We start from the raw sequence: 22,468 nt of genomic DNA on the forward strand, positions 1-22,468 counted from the left end.
CCCATCCCTAACACCAATGGACAGACAGACATGCACACATTCCTTTACCTGGTCAAAGTTGTCCAGAGCAGCGTGAAGGTTGGCATGCATGCCAGTGGGAGGCTCGTTGGTGATCTTGATGGCATTCTCCAGGATGCCCTGAGTCAGGAGAGGAGAACAAACACACTTTTCAATTAGGAAAACACACAGTGACTTTATAAATGCATGTGTGTGTGTGCGCGTGCGTGTGTGTGTGTGTGTGTGTGTGTTTACCTGAGGGATGATGTGCTCCTGTGGTGTAGGGGCAGGCTCAGCACTCATAAACACTCTGTAGTCCTGGTGACTGCCCTCACAGCAGCGTTCCAGAAGCTTCTCCAACGACCCCAGCCAGCGAGCCACCAGGTGGATATTCTGACAGAGATAAATGAATGGATGAACAAATGTGTGCGTGAACAAACTAATACATTGATTAATGAAACAGTGAATGGATGGATTTAATGAAGTATATCTTATGCACAGCACAGTATATAGCAAGATAGCCATACCTGTAGGATGACCCAGTGTCCCTCCTTAGCAGCCATCTCCATGGCAACCTCAGCCACAGCCTCCTGGCCCTGACCCAAAGACACATTGTGGAGCTTCCCCAGGTCTATGGTGAATCCTAACTTCCTGCCTGTTACCATGGGAACAAGAGTTTCTCAGTGTGTGTGTGTGTTTGTGTGTGTGTGTCATGTTCATTTAGATTTACAGTGATATTTACATTACAAAATCAGTTGTCTTAGTGTTACCCAGTGACTCCACGTCTTTGAGAGGGTCCACTCCGGGAGACAGGATGAAGAAGACAGGCGAGGCAGGTCCACTCTCTCTGAAGGACTTAGCAAACTCGGTCTTCCTCCTCTCTGTATACTTCACCCCCAACTTCTCCTCCACAAAGTTCCTGCACACAGAACGAGAGAGAGAGAAAGAGAGAGGGAGATAAAGAGAGAGATAGAGAGGGAGAGAGATAGAGAGAGAGGAAGATAGAGGGAGAGAGAGAGGGAGAGAGATAGAGAGAGAGTGAGATAGAGAGAGAGAGAGAGGGAGTGAGAGGGGGGATATGGGGAGGGAGATAGAGATAGAGAGAGAGGGAGTGAGGGGGGGGTATGGGGAGGGAGAATGATCGTCATTATAATTTGCCAGAGACATATGAAAGATGGGGATGGAGGGAGAGAAGAGGAGAGGTAGAGAAGAGGAGAGGGAGCGGAGAGGGAGATGGAGAGAAAGCGACAGTAAGGAGCAAAAAGGACAGGAGGCCAGCTAAGGTACATTATATGTCCCTCAACTATCCAGTGTGTGTTGGGAGGGGGTGTATTGTTGGCGTGTGGTCACCTGACAGCGTAAGTCATCCTATCAGGTCTCAGGGCTCTCATCATAATGAGTTTCTGTAGAGAACTTTTTGCTTTCCACTCCTGAGGAAACTTCTCTTTCTCCGGACACTCGGACTCTACCACCTTTTTCCAGCGTTTAGGGGAGCCCTCGATGTCCCGGTCCAGGCCACGAAACTCATCAGTGAAACTCATTGTCTAGAGGAGAAGAGGGGAAATACATGTTTGTAAGTGTGTGTGTGTGTGTGTCTGTGTTTGATACTGTGTGTGTGTGTACCTTGATGGCGCTCCAGGCCTGGTTGGAGAGGAAGTCTACAGGACAGATGTAGATGTGGTCGATGTTGAAGCGGAGCAGGAAGTCTAGTTCTCGTACGTCTATCTCCTTACTCATCAGTAACAACTGGGGAACAGGGAACACACTATTAGAACTAAGAAAACACACACACAACCCCCCCCCCCCCCCCCCCCCCCACAGACACACAGACACACCTGGAAGGCGAGCTGAGCGGTGAAGGTGAGTTTGTCTCTCTCAAACAGGCCTCTGCTGATGTAGTTGAAGGTGGAGTAGGTGATGCCGTCTATTAGAGTGTTGACTCTGCCCCTCACGTCCTCACACACCTCTGCCTGCTCCACCGCCTTGTGGAACACCACGTTGAACGCCTACAGGGAGGGAGAAAGTGAAAGACAAAAGCCTGGATAAGCTAGAACGCTGTAATCCAGTTGTTAACTGGTCTGTACTGGTCCATTTGGACAGGTACCTGTAGAAATAAAGGTTCAATTAAATAAAAAAGTGCTGCTGGTGACCTTGAGGCTGAACTGGTACATGGGGTTGATCTTGTTGAGGTCGTTCATGATGAAGTAGAGCAGAGAGGATCTGACTGCTACGGGGCGGTAGTGTTCTCGGGCCTCGTTGATCTTCACCTCGTTCACCTTCGCCTCCAGAACCTACGTCCCAACACAGCATACTGGCAATCAGGACCAAGAGATATAGCACAGTTTGGCTATTTAGTCGGTCTAAGTTCTCTTTCTTTATCCTTAACCTCTGTCTCTGTCTCACCTTCATCTCGATCTCTGCGGCCGTGTGCTTGGTGGTCTCTAGTTTCTCCACCAGGACGTTGTCTCCTAGGAAGTTGCTCTCAGCAGCAGAGAGACGGCCCAGCAGCTCGTCCTCCAACAGCTTCAGCTCTATCTTGAACAGGTTCTGCTGCTTGGTCAGGTCACTCTGCGACCGCGACACAACCGTTATACAACCACAACACAACCGTTCTACAACCGTTATACAACCACAACACAACCGCAACATAACAAACAAACTTTACTCAAATAAATCATTTCGCAACATGTGGGTGGCCCCGGGAATCAAACCCACGACCCTGGTGTTATAAGCACCCTACCTTACTACCGACTGAGCCATACAGGACCACGACTATGCAGAAACCGACCACAACCAGACTTCAAGTGTCATTTTGTGACCATATGAGGTCAAGATGGAAGAAGCTGAGAGAGCCAGAAAGTACAGAGGACATAGCCATCTATCCCACCTTGAGGTGCTCGAGGTCGGGCCTCTCCAGATTGACCACCTGGGCCAGCAGCTGGTCCTCCAGGCCGTCTCTTGTAACAGTGAAGTTGATGAGGGTGGTCTGGGCCTGGATCTCAGGCTTATAGTGGGGGTTAGCCAGCTTAGTGTGGAGGATCAGTCTGAACGCTGGGTGGAAGAAACACTCTTTATCCCCCACCTTTATACAACTGGGAGAGAGAGAGGGTGAGAGGGAGAGAGGAGGAGTGTGCATTACCTGCCCTTTTTGATGATAATGTGGTGTGTGTGTGTGTGTATATGTTACCTGCCCTTCTTGATAGTGTGTCGTCCCAGTAGAGGGTCTATGACAGGGTCGATGGACTCCTCCAGATTCTCGATGAGGACAGTGTCTCCTGTCACAACAGCCTGCTCTATCACATCCACATACCTGGGGAAATGGGCATTAGGTAGAACACATCGAACATACCTGAAGAGAGAGCAAGCTTAACAGATACATCTATTTGGGAGATCCATTCAGGAGGGGAGAATAGGATGGAGGGACGACACAGAGGAGAGGAGAGCAATCTCACCCTTTCTCTCCCAGGCTGACCACCTTGAGGCTGTTGCCATAACGAATCTTGATCCACTTGATGCCCTGCAGTTGGGGGTCAATAAGCAGTGGCCAGCGTTCACCTGGGAGCACACAAAGGAGGAACATGTTGCAATTGCAATACGTTTACAGATGTAGGATCTTAATCTGAGCCAGTTTGCTACAGCATAATCCTGCGGCAACAGGAAATGTGAGTTACTATAATTAATGGACATTTCTGTAAGGGAGAATCAAGACTGAAATGTCTAAGTACAAATTATAAACTTCAGAAGCCCTGTTAAACCTCAAATGGCAGGAATGTTCTCCTGCAACAGTGTGATCAAATTAAGATCTTACATCTGTAGCATGGACATAAAGGTGTAGAAAGTATAAAACATTCTCTACGCTCACAGTTGGTGAGGATGGTGGCGTTCTGAGTGGACATCTTGTCTCCCGGCAACCCCTCGTTGTTCCACTGAGCCACGGTAGCATCATCAGTCAGCATACACACTGGATCTAACCCCTCTGTCATGGGGATGGGGATCTGAGAGAGGGAGGAGACGAGAGGAGGAGAGGTGTGTTAGCATACACACTGGATCTAACCCCTCCGTCATGGGGATGGGGATCTGAGAGAGGGAGGAGACGAGAGGAGGAGAGGTGTGTCAGCATACACACTGGATCTAACCCCTCTGTCATGGGGATGGGGATCTGAGAGAGGGAGGAGATGAGAGGAGGAGAGGTGTGTTAGCATACACACTGGATCTAACCCCTCTGTCATGGGGATGGGGATCTGAGAGAGGGAGGGGAATAGGAGAGGGGGAGCATAAGAGAGAGAGAGAGTAAGAGATGAGAGGAGAGAAGGACCTTCTGGCCACGTAGGAAGGGCATCCAGAGGTTCTCCAGTAGTTCTCTGCGGTACTTCTTAGAGAAGGATCCGGCGTAGGAGATGAAGGCTGCAGTCAGCAGAATGTCTCCACACAGAGTCTCCTCCTGCTCATGGTACCCGGCTACAGAGTGGGCCCAACGCACATTCTCCGACTGAAACACACACACACACACATTATCCACCAATGGAAAACACGTACTGTTAATGTTTGGAAACTTTCGGAGGTAGCATGACAACAAACTAACTGAGCTGTTATTGGTCCGCCAGCTCCTCACCTCGAGTCCTTTGACGAGGCGATTGGCCAGTTCGATGGTCTTGTTGGTGTGGTTGACCTCGTCCTGACAGCGAAGCTTCTCAGAGGTAGCCTTCTCAAAGGCAGCAGTCAGGGTGTCCAGACTACAGTCCAACTCCTACACACGCGCACACACACAGTTAAGGGAAAATGTGTGTGAGAGAGAGAGAGAGAGAGAGAGAGAGAGAGAGAGAGAGAGAGAGAGAGAGAGAGAGAGAGAGACCCACAGCTAGTTTCTTCCTAATGGCTTCTAGTTTGTCTGCAGCCTCAGCCAGGTCAGCATTAGCCTGAGACAGACACAGCTTCTTCACCTCCACCTCACAGAACACCTGGGGAGGAAACAGGCACGCTCACAAATGCACATTCCATAACATCAGTTTAAGTTGCAAACATCCACAAGGGTAATACAGTATCTTAAAAGACGTGTGGTAGCCAACCCCAGGCTATTAGGTGAGAGAGATACTTACATACATCTATGTATAGCAGTAGGAGAGAAAAGGAAAAGAACAATGTGAGACAAAAATACAAGATAAAGAACAGTATTCATCCATAGCTTTGATCAGGTGCAGCATATCAAATGGACCAGAGGTAAGACTGCATTGGTCATTATACATGCAGTTACAGTTTAAGTCGAAAGTTTACATACACTTAGGTTGGAGTCATTAAAACTCGTTTTTCAACCACTCCACAAATATCTTGTTAACAAACTATAGTTTTGGCAAGTCGGTTAGGACATCTACTTTGTGCGTGACACAAGTCATTTTTACAACAATTGTTTACAGACAGATTATTTCACTTATAATTCACAGTATCACAATTCCAGTGGGTCAGAAGTTTACATACACAAAGTTGACTGTGCCTTTAAACAGCTTGGAAAATTCCAGAAAATGATGTCCTGGCTTTAGAAGCTTCTGATAGGCTAATTGACATAATTTGGGTCAATTGGAGGTGTACCTGTGGATGTATTTCAAGGCCTACCTTTAAACTCAGTGCCTCTTTGCTTAACATCATGGGAAAATCAAAAGAAATCAGCCAAGACACCAGTTCTGTCAGGAGTAACTTATTGTTGGATGCTTGTGGAAGGCTACCCAAAACATTTGACCCAAGTTAAACAATTTAAAGGCAATGCTACCAAATATTAATTGAGTGTATGTAAACTTCTGACCCAGTGGGAATGTGATGAAAGGAATAAAAGCTGAAATAAATAATTCTCTCTACTATTATTCTGACATTACACATTCTTAAAATAAAGTGGTGATCCTAACTGACCTAAGATAGGGAATTTTTACTAGGATTAAATGTCAGGAATTGTGAAAAACTGATTTTAAATGTATTTGGCTAAGCTGTATGTAAACTTCCGACTTCAACTGTACGTGTTCAGTTTGTGTGTGTGCATCTATATACAGTATGGTGTATTAGTGTGTGTGTGGTGTATACAGTATGGTGTATTAGAGTGTGTGGTGTATACAGTATCTTGTATTAGTGTGTGTGTGTGTGTGTGTGTGTGTGCGTGTGGTGTATACAGTTTTGTGTATTAGCGTGTGTGTGTGCGCGCGAGTGTGGAGTCTGCAGTATGACATATTTGTGTGTGTGTGTGTGTGGTGTATACAGTATGGTGTATTGTTGTGTGTGTGTTGTGTATACAGTATGGTGTTTTAGTGTGTGTGTGGTGTATACAGTATGATGTATTTGTGTGTGTGTGTGTGTGTGGTGTATACAGTATGGTGTATTAGTGTGTGTGTGATGTATACAGTACAGTGTTTTAGTGTGTGTGTGGTGTATACAGTGTGGTATTTCAGTGTGTGTGTGTGTGGTGTATCCAGTATGGTATATTGGTGTGTGTGTGTGTGTGTGTGTGTGTGTGGTGTATACAGTATGGTGTATTGTTGTGTGTGTCTGGTGTATACAGTATGGTGTATTGTTGTGTGTGTGTTGTGTATACAGTATGGTGTTTTTGTGTGTGTGTGTGGTGTATGTAGCATTGTGTTTTAGTGTGTGTGTGGTGTATGTAGTACAGTGTTTTAGTGTGTGTGGGTGGTGTTTACAGTGTGGTGTATTTGTGTGTGTGTGTGTGTGTGTGTGTGTGTGTGTGTGTGTGTGTGTGTGTGTGTGTGTGTGTGTGTGTGTGTGTGTGGTGTATACAGTGTGGTGTGTGTGGTGTATGCAGTATGGTTTATTCGTGTGTGTGGTGTATACAGTATGGTATATTAGTGTGTGTGGTCTATCCAGTATGGTATATTAGTGTGTGTGGGGTGTATACAGTATTGTGTATTAGTGTGTGTGGGGTGTATACATCATTGTGTATTAGTGTGTGTGTGGATAATACAGTATTGTGTATTAGTGTGTGTGGGGTGTATACAGTAGTGTGTATTAGTGTGTGTGGGGAGTATAGAGCATTGTGTATTAGTGTATGTGGGGTTTATACAGTATTGTGTATTAGTGTGTGTGGGGTTTATACAGTATTGTGTATTAGTGTGTGTGGGGTGTATAAAGTATTGTGTATTAGTGTATGTGGGATTTATACAGTATGGTGTATTAGTGTGTGTGGGGTGTATACAGCATTGTGTATTCGTGTGTGTGGAGTGTATACAGCATTGTGTATTCGTGTGTGTGGAGTGTATACAGCATTGTGTATTCGTGTGTGTGGAGTGTATACAGCATTGTGTATTCGTGTGTGTGGAGTGTATACAGCATTGTGTATTCGTGTGTGTGGAGTGTATACAGCATTGTGTATTCGTGTGTGGAGTGTATACAGCATTGTGTATTCGTGTGTGTGGAGTGTATACAGCATTGTGTATTCGTGTGTGGAGTGTATACAGCATTGTGTATTCGTGTGTGGAGTGTATACAGCATTGTGTATTCGTGTGTGTGGAGTGTATACAGCATTGTGTATTCGTGTGTGTGGAGTGTATACAGCATTGTGTATTCGTGTGTGTGGAGTGTATACAGCATTGTGTATTCGTGTGTGGAGTGTATACAGCATTGTGTATTCGTGTGTGTGGAGTGTATACAGCATTCTGTATTCGTGTGTGGAGTGTATACAGCATTGTGTATTCGTGTGTGGAGTGTATACAGCATTGTGTATTCGTGTGTGGAGTGTATACAGCATTGTGTATTCGTGTGTGGAGTGTATACAGCATTGTGTATTCGTGTGTGGAGTGTATACAGCATTGTGTATTCGTGTGTGTGGAGTGTATACAGCATTGTGTATTCGTGTGTGGAGTGTATACAGCATTGTGTATTCGTGTGTGTGGAGTGTATACAGCATTGTGTATTCGTGTGTGTGGAGTGTATACAGCATTGTGTATTGGTGTGTGTGGAGTGTATACAGCATTGTGTATTGGTGTGTGTGGAGTGTATACAGCATTGTGTATTGGTGTGTGTGGAGTGTATACAGCATTCTGTATTGGTGTGTGTGGAGTGTATACAGCATTGTGTATTGGTGTGTGTGGAGTGTATACAGCATTGTGTATTGGTGTGTGTGGAGTGTATACAGCATTGTGTATTGGTGTGTGTGGAGTGTATACAGCATTGTGTATTGGTGTGTGTGGAGTGTATACAGCATTGTGTATTGTGTGTGTGGAGTGTATACAGCATTGTGTATTGGTGTGTGTGGAGTGTATACAGCATTGTGTATTGTGTGTGTGGAGTGTATACAGCATTGTGTATTGGTGTGTGTGGGGTGTATACAGCATTGTGTATTGGTGTGTGTGGAGTGTATACAGCATTGTGTATTGGTGTGTGTGGAGTGTATACAGCATTGTGTATTGGTGTGTGTGGAGTGTATACAGCATTGTGTATTGGTGTGTGTGGAGTGTATACAGCATTGTGTATTGGTGTGTGTGGAGTGTATACAGCATTGTGTATTGGTGTGTGTGGAGTGTATACAGCATTGTGTATTGGTGTGTGTGGAGTGTATACAGCATTGTGTATTGGTGTGTGTGGAGTGTATACAGCATTGTGTATTGGTGTGTGTGGAGTGTATACAGCATTGTGTATTGGTGTGTGTGGAGTGTATACAGCATTGTGTATTGGTGTGTGTGGAGTGTATACAGCATTGTGTATTGGTGTGTGTGGAGTGTATACAGCATTGTGTATTGGTGTGTGTGGAGTGTATACAGCATTGTGTATTCGTGTGTGGAGTGTATACAGCATTGTGTATTGGTGTGTGTGGAGTGTATACAGCATTGTGTATTGGTGTGTGTGGAGTGTATACAGCATTGTGTATTCGTGTGTGGAGTGTATACAGCATTGTGTATTGGTGTGTGTGGAGTGTATACAGCATTGTGTATTGGTGTGTGTGGAGTGTATACAGCATTGTGTATTGGTGTGTGTGGAGTGTATACAGCATTGTGTATTGGTGTGTGTGGAGTGTATACAGCATTGTGTATTCGTGTGTGGAGTGTATACAGCATTGTGTATTGGTGTGTGTGGAGTGTATACAGCATTGTGTATTGGTGTGTGTGGAGTGTATACAGCATTGTGTATTCGTGTGTGGAGTGTATACAGCATTGTGTATTGGTGTGTGTGGAGTGTATACAGCATTTTGTATTGGTGTGTGTGGAGTGTATACAGCATTGTGTATTGGTGTGTGTGGAGTGTATACAGCATTGTGTATTGGTGTGTGTGGAGTGTATACAGCATTGTGTATTGGTGTGTGTGGAGTGTATACAGCATTGTGTATTGGTGTGTGTGGAGTGTATACAGCATTGTGTATTGGTGTGTGTGGAGTGTATACAGCATTGTGTATTGGTGTGTGTGGAGTGTATACAGCATTGTGTATTGGTGTGTGTGGAGTGTATACAGCATTGTGTATTGGTGTGTGTGGAGTGTATACAGCATTGTGTATTGGTGTGTGTGGAGTGTATACAGCATTGTGTATTGGTGTGTGTGGAGTGTATACAGCATTGTGTATTGGTGTGTGTGGAGTGTATACAGCATTGTGTATTGGTGTGTGTGGAGTGTATACAGCATTGTGTATTGGTGTGTGTGGAGTGTATACAGCATTGTGTGGAGTGTATACAGCATTGTGTATTGGTGTGTGTGGAGTGTATACAGCATTGTGTATTGGTGTGTGTGGAGTGTATACAGCATTGTGTATTGGTGTGTGTGGAGTGTATACAGCATTGTGTATTGGTGTGTGTGGAGTGTATACAGCATTGTGTATTGGTGTGTGTGGAGTGTATACAGCATTGTGTATTGGTGTGTGTGGAGTGTATACAGCATTGTGTATTGGTGTGTGTGGAGTGTATACAGCATTGTGTATTGGTGTGTGTGGAGTGTATACAGCATTGTGTATTGGTGTGTGTGGAGTGTATACAGCATTGTGTATTGGTGTGTGTGGAGTGTATACAGCATTGTGTATTGGTGTGTGTGGAGTGTATACAGCATTGTGTATTGGTGTGTGTGGAGTGTACCTCGTGGAAGCGTATGATGTTGAGGACCCAGGCACAGAGACCAGCGGCGGCGGATGATTTGAGTCTGACAAACTCAGGGTTAAACTCTGGGTCACTGAGGTACTCATCTCTCACGCACCTCACTGTCGATTCCGGGATGTGTTCCTTGTCGAAGTTCACCAACGCCTGTAGGAAGTCATCCACCTGGGTATAGACACACACATGGGCGTGCACACTCTGAAACACTCTGAAACACTGCCGTTAACACAAAGTGACACAGACACACGGACACACGGACGGCCAGACAGACAAACCGTCACCTCTGGGATATGCTCCTTACACACACGGTCACACAGACAAGACAAGACACACCAAGACTGACCTTGCTCATGACGACTTTCGCTGCCTTCCAGCTGCGGTCTTTGGGTAATTTACCATGAGGAGCCAGTAGCACCATGACAGCAGCAGACACGTTAGTCACTATGGCTGGGGGGTTAGGGAATGTCTTCAACTCTGTCAGGTTCAGCTAGGGGGAGGACACACAATTTTACATTTACATTTACATTTAAGTCATTTAGCAGACGCTCTTATCCAGAGCGACTTACAAGTACATACATTCATACTTTTTTTTTGTACTGGCCCCCCGTGGGAATCGAACCCACAACCCTGGCGTTGCAAGCGCCATGCTCTACCAACTGAGCCACACGGGGCCCGTGTGATTTTAGGAATCACATGACGTAAAACACGTCATGTATTAAAGGTCCAATATATCTCAATATCAAATCATTTCTGGGTAGGAAATAAGTCAAATTCAAAAGGCACTCGCACATCTGAGCTATCTTTGTTGCAGGTGCCTGGTAACAGTTGAATAAGGTGAGAGAAAAAGAAGAAACCTGCAAACTGCTCTTGCTAGTATGACTGCTCTTTATTAAGCTTTACGTATCGGCCTCAAGGCCTTCGTCTTGAGGGTTATCGTTTTTTAAATGGGTAGCAATTAAGTACCTTATTGTTATTGTTTTAGATTAAAATGGTCAAAGAAAATTAGCTTATTAGCAAAGAGCAATTTCTCAAGCAAGAACTTTGCTAGGACTGTCTGGGAGTGGTCTAACTGGGGAGGGGAAAACTGAAAATGAGCCGTTATTGGAAGAGAGGTTTGGAATTCTCTTTCTTATTGGTCTAATAACTAAGTTACCACCTGATGTCACCAGGCAGGCCGATACTCCATTCCACCACAACAGGCTGAAATTTCAGGCAGTCTTTTCAAACAGCTCTTACACTAAAAAGGCATAATCATCTTCACAATTTCACCCTATTATTCCAAACTCATATTGTGTAAATATATATAAAACACAGGAAAATCACATTGATGACTGCATTTGGCTGCGTTAGCTGCCTGTAGAGCTGTGTGTTACCCTGTTGAGTGTCTTGAGAGCTGCGTTAGCTGCCTGTAGAGCTGTGTGTTACCCTGTTGAGTGTGTTGAGGGCTGCGTTAGCTGCCTGTAGAGCTGTGTGTTACCCTGTTGAGTGTGTTGAGGGCTGCGTTAGCTGCCTGTAGAGCTGTGTGTTACCCTGTTGAGTGTGTTGAGGGCTGCGTTAGCTGCCTGTAGAGCTGTGTGTTACCCTGTTGAGTGTGTTGAGGGCTGCGTTAGCTGCCTGTAGAGCTGTGTGTTACCCTGTTGAGTGTGTTGAGGGCTGCGTTAGCTGCCTGTAGATCTGTGTGTTACCCTGTTGAGTGTGTTGAGAGCTGCGTTAGCTGCCTGTAGAGCTGTGTGTTACCCTGTTGAGTGTGTTGAGGGCTGCGTTAGCTGCCTGTAGAGCTGTGTGTTACCCTGTTGAGTGTGTTGAGTGCTGCGTTAGCTGCCTGTAGAGCTGTGTGTTACCCTGTTGAGTGTGTTGAGGGCTGCGTTAGCTGCCTGTAAGGCAGGTTCAGCCTTCGCCAGATCCTCTTCACTCTGCTGTTGCTGCGTGGTCACCTCAGCCTGGATGGTTCCTACCTAAGGACAACAACACACAGCACCACACACTAAACACTTATACATTACACATTTAAACTTAGAAATGACACGACAAAATGGCAATTACCTAATAATTCCTTGAAACTGATCAAGGCTCACGTGCACACATGCTCACTCGTACCCTCTGTTCCTCTGCGTCTGCCACAGCCCTCTCCTGGTTGAGTTTGTCTGTCTGCTGGCCGATCTTAGAGATGAGAGCCTCTGTGTCTGTGTTCCTCTGCCACAACTCTACTTCCTGGACTGCCAACTTAGCCTTTAGATCCTCCACCTGAGAAGGGGGAAGTGGATAGGGATGGAAGGTAGGTACAGAGATGGATCAGAGAGAGAGAGAGAGAGAGAGAGGGAAGAGGCAGAAAGGGAGAGACTAAGTGTGTGTGGGGGTGGGGGGGGGCTATGAGTCTGACTGACCTGTGAGGCTGTGGTCTGTAGTTTCTGCAGGCCGTTCTCCAGTCTCTCCATCTTCTGAGTGAGCTCTCTGCGTTTTGTCCCCAGTAGGTTACCGTACAGCTTCATGAACTCCAGGAAGCTCTTGGGAGTGGTGTAGTTGAAGTGCTTCTCGTTCTGCTGGTACTTCACACTCACCTAGAACACATCGAGACAATGAAGTACTTTCAATATTATATTCAAATGATCTGTCACTTGATTTATATAGCTACGATGATCCACTCAACTGTCACTGAAATGAAGTCCTTTCTGTTGTAAAGTGAAATTGTTTGTCAGTCTCTCACCTCGTTAACACTGGTATGGGCGTAGGAGATAAACTCACTGATGGACGCACGGACATCCGGCTAGAGAGGTCAGAGAGAAAACATGGATATGCAAACAAATGACTGTTCTCCATAATTATCCTCCACTGTCTATGTGATTGTGATGTGTCTTCAGACTGGTGTTAACCTCCAGATCAGGTATCTTCTCTATGAACGTGGTGCTGACAGACTGAAGGGCCAGCTGAGGCCAGGAGTGGAACCAGTCTATGGCCGTGCAGTTGACCAGGGCCGGGAACTTACGAGCACGGGTACGCAGGGTGAACCCTACCGGGGAAAAACATAGGACCACCTGTAGCGAGGTGGGGGGGGGGAAGAAGAACAGAGGAGAGAGACAAACCAACTATTTGTCACGGTTGACATTTCCCTCTTCAGGAAATAAATTGCGCATACTTTATTGTAAACATACCACATAGTTTCCACCTTCCACCTATTACATTTCCTGTTATAGAGCTGACTTTAATTGATTGATCTCATTGAGCCCAGTAGACAGACCTTGAGCTGCCTCCGTATCCTCTCGATGAAGAAGGCCCAGCAGTTGTCTCTGTTGTCAATCAGGCCCAGTCCTCTTAGCTCCATACGGATGGACGTCACGATCATATCCACTTCCTCCTCACTGAACAGGTCTGGGATGTCCCCTAGGAGACAGGGCACACACTAGCATACGAACACACTAGCTAGAGGATGAGGCGTCCCAATCATGTCCACTTCCTCCTTACAGATCAGGTTTTGGATGTCCGCTAGGAGACAGGGCACATGATGCCAGCATGTCGTTGATGGTTGAGGTGTAGGTGCGTACCTGATGCCAGCATGTCGTTGATGGTTGAGGTGAGGTGTAGGTGCGTACCTGATGCCAGCATGTCGTTGATGGTTGAGGTGTGGTGTAGGTGCGTACCTGATGCCAGCATGTCGTTGATGGTTGAGGTGTGGGTGCGTACCTGATGCCAGCATGTCATTGATGGTTGAGGTGTAGGTGCGTACCTGATGCCAGCATGTCGTTGATGGTTGAGGTGTGGGTGCGTACCTGATGCCAGCATGTCGTTGATGGTTGAGGTGTTGGTGCGTACCTGATGCCAGCATGTCGTTGATGGTTGAGGTGTAGGTGCGTACCTGATGCCAGCATGTCGTTGATGGTTGAGGTGTAGGTGCGTACCTGATGCCAGCATGTCATTGATGGTTGAGGTGTAGGTGCGTACCTGATGCCAGCATGTCGTTGATGGTTGAGGTGTGGTGTTGGTGCGTACCTGATGCCAGCATGTCATTGATGGTTGAGGTGTAGGTGCGTACCTGATGCCAGCATGTCGTTGATGGTTGAGGTGAGGTGTAGGTGCGTACCTGATGCCAGCATGTCGTTGATGGTTGAGGTGTAGGTGCGTACCTGATGCCAGCATGTCATTGATGGTTGAGGTGTAGGTGCGTACCTGATGCCAGCATGTCGTTGATGGTTGAGGTGTAGGTGCGTACCTGATGCCAGCATGTCGTTGATGGTTGAGGTGTAGGTGCGTACCTGATGCCAGCATGTCGTTGATGGTTGAGGTGTAGGTGCGTACCTGATGCCAGCATGTCGTTGATGGTTGAGGTGTAGGTGCGTACCTGATGCCAGCATGTCATTGATGGTTGAGGTGTGGTGTTGGTGCGTACCTGATGCCAGCATGTCGTTGATGGTTGAGGTGTGGGTGTAGGTGCGTACCTGATGCCAGCATGTCGTTGATGGTTGAGGTGTGGTGTTGGTGCGTACCTGATGCCAGCATGTCATTGATGGTTGAGGTGAGGTGTTGGTGCGTACCTGATGCCAGCATGTCGTTGATGGTTGAGGTGTGGTGTGGGTGCGTACCTGATGCCAGCATGTCATTGATGGTTGAGGTGTGGTGTTGGTGCGTACCTGATGCCAGCATGTCATTGATGGTTGAGGTGAAGTGTGGGTGCGTACCTGATGCCAGCATGTCATTGATGGTTGAGGTGTGGTGTTGGTGCGTACCTGATGCCAGCATGTCATTGATGGTTGAGGTGAGGTGTAGGTGCGTACCTGATGCCAGCATGAAGTTGATGGTTGAGGTGTAGGTGCGTACCTGATGCCAGCATGTCGTTGATGGTTGAGGTGTTGGTGCGTACCTGATGCCAGCATGTCGTTGATGGTTGAGGTGTGGTGTAGGTGCGTACCTGATGCCAGCATGTCATTGATGGTTGAGGTGTAGGTGCGTACCTGATGCCAGCATGTCGTTGATGGTTGAGGTGAGGTGTTGGTGCGTACCTGATGCCAGCATGTCATTGATGGTTGAGGTGAGGTGTAGGTGCGTACCTGATGCCAGCATGTCATTGATGGTTGAGGTGTAGGTGCGTACCTGATGCCAGCATGTCGTTGATGGTTGAGGTGTAGGTGAGTACCTGATGCCAGCATGTCGATGATGGTTGAGGTGTTGGTGCGTACCTGATGCCAGCATGTCGTTGATGGTTGAGGTGTAGGTGCGTACCTGATGCCAGCATGTCGTTGATGGTTGAGGTGTGGTGTAGGTGCGTACCTGATGCCAGCATGTCGTTGATGGTTGAGGTGTAGGTGCGTACCTGATGCCAGCATGTCGTTGATGGTTGAGGTGTGGTGTAGGTGCGTACCTGATGCCAGCATGTCGTTGATGGTTGAGGTGTAGGTGCGTACCTGATGCCAGCATGTCGTTGATGGTTGAGGTGTAGGTGCGTACCTGATGCCAGCATGTCATTGATGGTTGAGGTGTAGGTGCGTACCTGATGCCAGCATGTCGTTGATGGTTGAGGTGTGGTGTAGGTGCGTACCTGATGCCAGCATGTCATTGATGGTTGAGGTGTAGGTGCGTACCTGATGCCAGCATGCCGTTGATGGTTGAGGTGAGGTGTAGGTGCGTACCTGATGCCAGCATGTCGTTGATGGTTGAGGTGTAGGTGCGTACCTGATGCCAGCATGTCATTGATGGTTGAGGTGTAGGTGCGTACCTGATGCCAGCATGTCGTTGATGGTTGTGGTGTAGGTGCGTACCTGATGCCAGCATGTCATTGATGGTTGAGGTGTAGGTGCGTACCTGATGCCAGCATGTCGTTGATGGTTGAGGTGTAGGTGCGTACCTGATGCCAGCATGTCGTTGATGGTTGAGGTGTAGGTGCGTACCTGATGCCAGCATGTCGTTGATGGTTGAGGTGTAGGTGCGTACCTGATGCCAGCATGTCGTTGATGGTTGAGGTGTAGGTGCGTACCTGATGCCAGCATGTCGTTGATGGTTGAGGTGTGGTGTAGGTGCGTACCTGATGCCAGCATGTCGTTGATGGTTGAGGTGTAGGTGCGTACCTGATGCCAGCATGTCGTTGATGGTTGAGGTGTAGGTGCGTACCTGATGCCAGCATGTCGTTGATGGTTGAGGTGAGGTGTAGGTGCGTACCTGATGCCAGCATGTCGTTGATGGTTGAGGTGTAGGTGCGTACCTGATGCCAGCATGTCGTTGATGGTTGAGGTGAGGTGTAGGTGCGTACCTGATGCCAGCATGTCGTTGATGGTTGAGGTGTAGGTGCGTACCTGATGCCAGCATGTCGTTGATGGTTGAGGTGTAGGTGCGTACCTGATGCCAGCATGTCGTTGATGGTTGAGGTGTTGGTGCGTACCTGATGCCAGCATGTCGTTGATGGTTGAGGTGTGGTGTTGGTGCGTACCTGATGCCAGCATGTCATTGATGGTTGAGGTGTGGGTGCGTACCTGATGCCAGCATGTCGTTGATGGTTGAGGTGTGGGTGCGTACCTGATGCCAGCATGTCGTTGATGGTTGAGGTGTAGGTGCGTACCTGATGCCAGCATGTCGTTGATGGTTGAGTTGAGGTGTAGGTGCGTACCTGATGCCAGCATGTCGTTGATGGTTGAGGTGAGGTGTGGGTGCGTACCTGATGCCAGCATGTCGTTGATGGTTGAGGTGTAGGTGCGTACCTGATGCCAGCATGTCGTTGATGGTTGAGGTGTAGGTGCGTACCTGATGCCAGCATGTCGTTGATGGTTGAGGTGTAGGTGCGTACCTGATGCCAGCATGTCGTTGATGGTTGAGGTGTGGTGTAGGTGCGTACCTGATGCCAGCATGTCATTGATGGTTGAGGTGTAGGTGCGTACCTGATGCCAGCATGTCGTTGATGGTTGAGGTGTGGTGTAGGTGCGTACCTGATGCCAGCATGTCGTTGATGGTTGAGGTGTAGGTGCGTACCTGATGCCAGCATGTCGTTGATGGTTGAGGTGTAGGTGCGTACCTGATGCCAGCATGTCGTTGATGGTTGAGGTGTGGTGTAGGTGCGTACCTGATGCCAGCATGTCGTTGATGGTTGAGGTGTGGTGTTGGTGCGTACCTGATGCCAGCATGTCATTGATGGTTGAGGTGTGGTGTAGGTGCGTACCTGATGCCAGCATGTCATTGATGGTTGAGGTGTGGTGTTGGTGTTGGTGCGTACCTGATGCCAGCATGTCGTTGATGGTTGAGGTGTGGTGTTGGTGCGTACCTGATGCCAGCATGTCATTGAATGGTTGAGGTGAGGTGTAGGTGCGTACCTGATGCCAGCATGTCATTGAATGGTTGAGGTGAGGTGTAGGTGCGTACCTGATGCCAGCATGTCGTTGATGGTTGAGGTGTAGGTGCGTACCTGATGCCAGCATGTCGTTGATGGTTGAGGTGTAGGTGCGTACCTGATGCCAGCATGTCGTTGATGGTTGAGGTGTAGGTGCGTACCTGATGCCAGCATGTCGTTGATGGTTGAGGTGTAGGTGCGTACCTGATGCCAGCATGTCGTTGATGGTTGAGGTGAGGTGTAGGTGCGTACCTGATGCCAGCATGTCGTTGATGGTTGAGGTGTGGTGTTGGTGCGTACCTGATGCCAGCATGTCATTGATGGTTGAGGTGTAGGTGCGTACCTGATGCCAGCATGTCGTTGATGGTTGAGGTGTAGGTGCGTACCTGATGCCAGCATGTCGTTGATGGTTGAGGTGAGGTGTGGGTGCGTACCTGATGCCAGCATGTCGTTGATGGTTGAGGTGTAGGTGCGTACCTGATGCCAGCATGTCGTTGATGGTTGAGGTGTAGGTGCGTACCTGATGCCAGCATGTCGTTGATGGTTGAGGTGTAGGTGCGTACCTGATGCCAGCATGTCGTTGATGGTTGAGGTGTAGGTGCGTACCTGATGCCAGCATGTCGTTGATGGTTGAGGTGTAGGTGCGTACCTGATGCCAGCATGTCGTTGATGGTTGAGGTGTAGGTGCGTACCTGATGCCAGCATGTCGTTGATGGTTGAGGTGTAGGTGCGTACCTGATGCCAGCATGTCGTTGATGGTTGAGGTGTAGGTGCGTACCTGATGCCAGCATGTCGTTGATGGTTGAGGTGTGGTGTAGGTGCGTACCTGATGCCAGCATGTCGTTGATGGTTGAGGTGTAGGTGCGTACCTGATGCCAGCATGTCGTTGATGATTGAGGTGAGGTGTAGGTGCGTACCTGATGCCAGCATGTCGTTGATGGTTGAGGTGAGGTGTGGGTGCGTACCTGATGCCAGCATGTCGTTGATGGTTGAGGTGTAGGTGCGTACCTGATGCCAGCATGTCGTTGATGGTTGAGGTGTAGGTGCGTACCTGATGCCAGCATGTCGTTGATGGTTGAGGTGTAGGTGCGTACCTGATGCCAGCATGTCGTTGATGGTTGAGGTGTGGTGTAGGTGCGTACCTGATGCCAGCATGTCATTGATGGTTGAGGTGTAGGTGCGTACCTGATGCCAGCATGTCGTTGATGGTTGAGGTGTAGGTGCGTACCTGATGCCAGCATGTCGTTGATGGTTGAGGTGTAGGTGCGTACCTGATGCCAGCATGTCGTTGATGGTTGAGGTGTTGGTGCGTACCTGATGCCAGCATGTCGTTGATGGTTGAGGTGTAGGTGCGTACCTGATGCCAGCATGTCGTTGATGGTTGAGGTGTGGTGTTGGTGCGTACCTGATGCCAGCATGTCATTGATGGTTGAGGTGTGGTGTAGGTGCGTACCTGATGCCAGCATGTCATTGATGGTTGAGGTGTGGTGTTGGTGCGTACCTGATGCCAGCATGTCGTTGATGGTTGAGGTGTAGGTGCGTACCTGATGCCAGCATGTCGTTGATGGTTGAGGTGTAGGTGCGTACCTGATGCCAGCATGTCGTTGATGGTTGAGGTGTAGGTGCGTACCTGATGCCAGCATGTCGTTGATGGTTGAGGTGTAGGTGCGTACCTGATGCCAGCATGTCGTTGATGGTTGAGGTGTAGGTGCGTACCTGATGCCAGCATGTCGTTGATGGTTGAGGTGTGGTGTAGGTGCGTACCTGATGCCAGCATGTCGTTGATGGTTGAGGTGTAGGTGCGTACCTGATGCCAGCATGTCGTTGATGGTTGAGGTGAGGTGTAGGTGCGTACCTGATGCCAGCATGTCATTGATGGTTGAGGTGTAGGTGCGTACCTGATGCCAGCATGTCGTTGATGGTTGAGGTGTAGGTGCGTACCTGATGCCAGCATGTCGTTGATGGTTGAGGTGTAGGTGCGTACCTGATGCCAGCATGTCGTTGATGGTTGAGGTGTGGTGTAGGTGCGTACCTGATGCCAGCATGTCATTGATGGTTGAGGTGTAGGTGCGTACCTGATGCCAGCATGTCGTTGATGGTTGAGGTGTGGTGTAGGTGCGTACCTGATGCCAGCATGTCGTTGATGGTTGAGGTGTAGGTGCGTACCTGATGCCAGCATGTCGTTGATGGTTGAGGTGTTGGTGCGTACCTGATGCCAGCATGTCGTTGATGGTTGAGGTGTAGGTGCGTACCTGATGCCAGCATGTCGTTGATGGTTGAGGTGTGGTGTTGGTGCGTACCTGATGCCAGCATGTCATTGATGGTTGAGGTGTGGTGTAGGTGCGTACCTGATGCCAGCATGTCATTGATGGTTGAGGTGTGGTGTTGGTGCGTACCTGATGCCAGCATGTCGTTGATGGTTGAGGTGTAGGTGCGTACCTGATGCCAGCATGTCGTTGATGGTTGAGGTGTAGGTGCGTACCTGATGCCAGCATGTCGTTGATGGTTGAGGTGTAGGTGCGTACCTGATGCCAGCATGTCGTTGATGGTTGAGGTGTGGTGTTGGTGCGTACCTGATGCCAGCATGTCATTGAATGGTTGAGGTGAGGTGTAGGTGCGTACCTGATGCCAGCATGTCATTGAATGGTTGAGGTGAGGTGTAGGTGCGTACCTGATGCCAGCATGTCGTTGATGGTTGAGGTGTAGGTGCGTACCTGATGCCAGCATGTCGTTGATGGTTGAGGTGTAGGTGCGTACCTGATGCCAGCATGTCGTTGATGGTTGAGGTGTAGGTGCGTACCTGATGCCAGCATGTCGTTGATGGTTGAGGTGAGGTGTAGGTGCGTACCTGATGCCAGCATGTCGTTGATGGTTGAGGTGTGGTGTTGGTGCGTACCTGATGCCAGCATGTCATTGATGGTTGAGGTGTAGGTGCGTACCTGATGCCAGCATGTCGTTGATGGTTGAGGTGAGGTGTAGGTGCGTACCTGATGCCAGCATGTCGTTGATGGTTGAGGTGTAGGTGCGTACCTGATGCCAGCATGTCATTGATGGTTGAGGTGTAGGTGCGTACCTGATGCCAGCATGTCGTTGATGGTTGTGGTGTAGGTGCGTACCTGATGCCAGCATGTCATTGATGGTTGAGGTGTAGGTGCGTACCTGATGCCAGCATGTCGTTGATGGTTGAGGTGTAGGTGCGTACCTGATGCCAGCATGTCGTTGATGGTTGAGGTGTAGGTGCGTACCTGATGCCAGCATGTCGTTGATGGTTGAGGTGTAGGTGCGTACCTGATGCCAGCATGTCGTTGATGGTTGAGGTGTAGGTGCGTACCTGATGCCAGCATGTCGTTGATGGTTGAGGTGTGGTGTAGGTGCGTACCTGATGCCAGCATGTCGTTGATGGTTGAGGTGTAGGTGCGTACCTGATGCCAGCATGTCGTTGATGGTTGAGGTGTAGGTGCGTACCTGATGCCAGCATGTCGTTGATGGTTGAGGTGAGGTGTAGGTGCGTACCTGATGCCAGCATGTCGTTGATGGTTGAGGTGTAGGTGCGTACCTGATGCCAGCATGTCGTTGATGGTTGAGGTGAGGTGTAGGTGCGTACCTGATGCCAGCATGTCGTTGATGGTTGAGGTGAGGTGTAGGTGCGTACCTGATGCCAGCATGTCGTTGATGGTTGAGGTGTAGGTGCGTACCTGATGCCAGCATGTCGTTGATGGTTGAGGTGTTGGTGCGTACCTGATGCCAGCATGTCGTTGATGGTTGAGGTGTGGTGTTGGTGCGTACCTGATGCCAGCATGTCATTGATGGTTGAGGTGTGGGTGCGTACCTGATGCCAGCATGTCGTTGATGGTTGAGGTGTGGGTGCGTACCTGATGCCAGCATGTCGTTGATGGTTGAGGTGTAGGTGCGTACCTGATGCCAGCATGTCGTTGATGGTTGAGGTGAGGTGTGGGTGCGTACCTGATGCCAGCATGTCGTTGATGGTTGAGGTGTAGGTGCGTACCTGATGCCAGCATGTCGTTGATGGTTGAGGTGTAGGTGCGTACCTGATGCCAGCATGTCGTTGATGGTTGAGGTGTAGGTGCGTACCTGATGCCAGCATGTCGTTGATGGTTGAGGTGTGGTGTAGGTGCGTACCTGATGCCAGCATGTCATTGATGGTTGAGGTGTAGGTGCGTACCTGATGCCAGCATGTCGTTGATGGTTGAGGTGTAGGTGCGTACCTGATGCCAGCATGTCGTTGATGGTTGAGGTGTGGTGTAGGTGCGTACCTGATGCCAGCATGTCGTTGATGGTTGAGGTGTGGTGTTGGTGCGTACCTGATGCCAGCATGTCATTGATGGTTGAGGTGTGGTGTAGGTGCGTACCTGATGCCAGCATGTCATTGATGGTTGAGGTGTGGTGTTGGTGTTGGTGCGTACCTGATGCCAGCATGTCGTTGATGGTTGAGGTGTGGTGTTGGTGCGTACCTGATGCCAGCATGTCATTGAATGGTTGAGGTGAGGTGTAGGTGCGTACCTGATGCCAGCATGTCATTGAATGGTTGAGGTGAGGTGTAGGTGCGTACCTGATGCCAGCATGTCGTTGATGGTTGAGGTGTAGGTGCGTACCTGATGCCAGCATGTCGTTGATGGTTGAGGTGTAGGTGCGTACCTGATGCCAGCATGTCGTTGATGGTTGAGGTGTAGGTGCGTACCTGATGCCAGCATGTCGTTGATGGTTGAGGTGTAGGTGCGTACCTGATGCCAGCATGTCGTTGATGGTTGAGGTGAGGTGTAGGTGCGTACCTGATGCCAGCATGTCGTTGATGGTTGAGGTGTGGTGTTGGTGCGTACCTGATGCCAGCATGTCATTGATGGTTGAGGTGTAGGTGCGTACCTGATGCCAGCATGTCGTTGATGGTTGAGGTGTAGGTGCGTACCTGATGCCAGCATGTCGTTGATGGTTGAGGTGAGGTGTGGGTGCGTACCTGATGCCAGCATGTCGTTGATGGTTGAGGTGTAGGTGCGTACCTGATGCCAGCATGTCGTTGATGGTTGAGGTGTAGGTGCGTACCTGATGCCAGCATGTCGTTGATGGTTGAGGTGTAGGTGCGTACCTG

General features: G+C 48.8%; 1 protein-coding gene across 1 annotated transcript in view; it reads right to left on the reverse strand.

The window, feature by feature from the left end:
* Window positions 1-22,468, reverse strand: part of dnah9l (dynein, axonemal, heavy polypeptide 9 like) — a 77,242-nt gene that overhangs the window by 1,464 nt on the left and 53,310 nt on the right. The window contains exons 58-81 of the mRNA XM_038964308.1: window positions 13,297-13,439; window positions 12,932-13,093; window positions 12,766-12,825; window positions 12,446-12,619; window positions 12,159-12,305; window positions 11,903-12,016; window positions 10,405-10,548; window positions 10,044-10,226; window positions 4,854-4,955; window positions 4,610-4,744; window positions 4,313-4,486; window positions 3,860-3,992; window positions 3,450-3,552; window positions 3,185-3,307; window positions 2,885-3,089; window positions 2,401-2,565; window positions 2,148-2,288; window positions 1,833-2,003; window positions 1,621-1,743; window positions 1,348-1,541; window positions 768-916; window positions 525-652; window positions 253-390; window positions 49-138 (exon numbers count right to left, since the gene is read on the reverse strand). Of these exons, the coding sequence (XP_038820236.1) occupies window positions 49-138; window positions 253-390; window positions 525-652; window positions 768-916; window positions 1,348-1,541; window positions 1,621-1,743; window positions 1,833-2,003; window positions 2,148-2,288; window positions 2,401-2,565; window positions 2,885-3,089; window positions 3,185-3,307; window positions 3,450-3,552; window positions 3,860-3,992; window positions 4,313-4,486; window positions 4,610-4,744; window positions 4,854-4,955; window positions 10,044-10,226; window positions 10,405-10,548; window positions 11,903-12,016; window positions 12,159-12,305; window positions 12,446-12,619; window positions 12,766-12,825; window positions 12,932-13,093; window positions 13,297-13,439 (3,401 nt within the window). The remainder of the gene's footprint in view (window positions 1-48; window positions 139-252; window positions 391-524; window positions 653-767; window positions 917-1,347; window positions 1,542-1,620; window positions 1,744-1,832; window positions 2,004-2,147; window positions 2,289-2,400; window positions 2,566-2,884; window positions 3,090-3,184; window positions 3,308-3,449; window positions 3,553-3,859; window positions 3,993-4,312; window positions 4,487-4,609; window positions 4,745-4,853; window positions 4,956-10,043; window positions 10,227-10,404; window positions 10,549-11,902; window positions 12,017-12,158; window positions 12,306-12,445; window positions 12,620-12,765; window positions 12,826-12,931; window positions 13,094-13,296; window positions 13,440-22,468) is intronic.

Source organism: Salvelinus namaycush, chromosome 25 (genome assembly GCF_016432855.1).
Source record: "Salvelinus namaycush isolate Seneca chromosome 25, SaNama_1.0, whole genome shotgun sequence".
Lineage (NCBI taxonomy): Eukaryota > Metazoa > Chordata > Actinopteri > Salmoniformes > Salmonidae > Salvelinus > Salvelinus namaycush.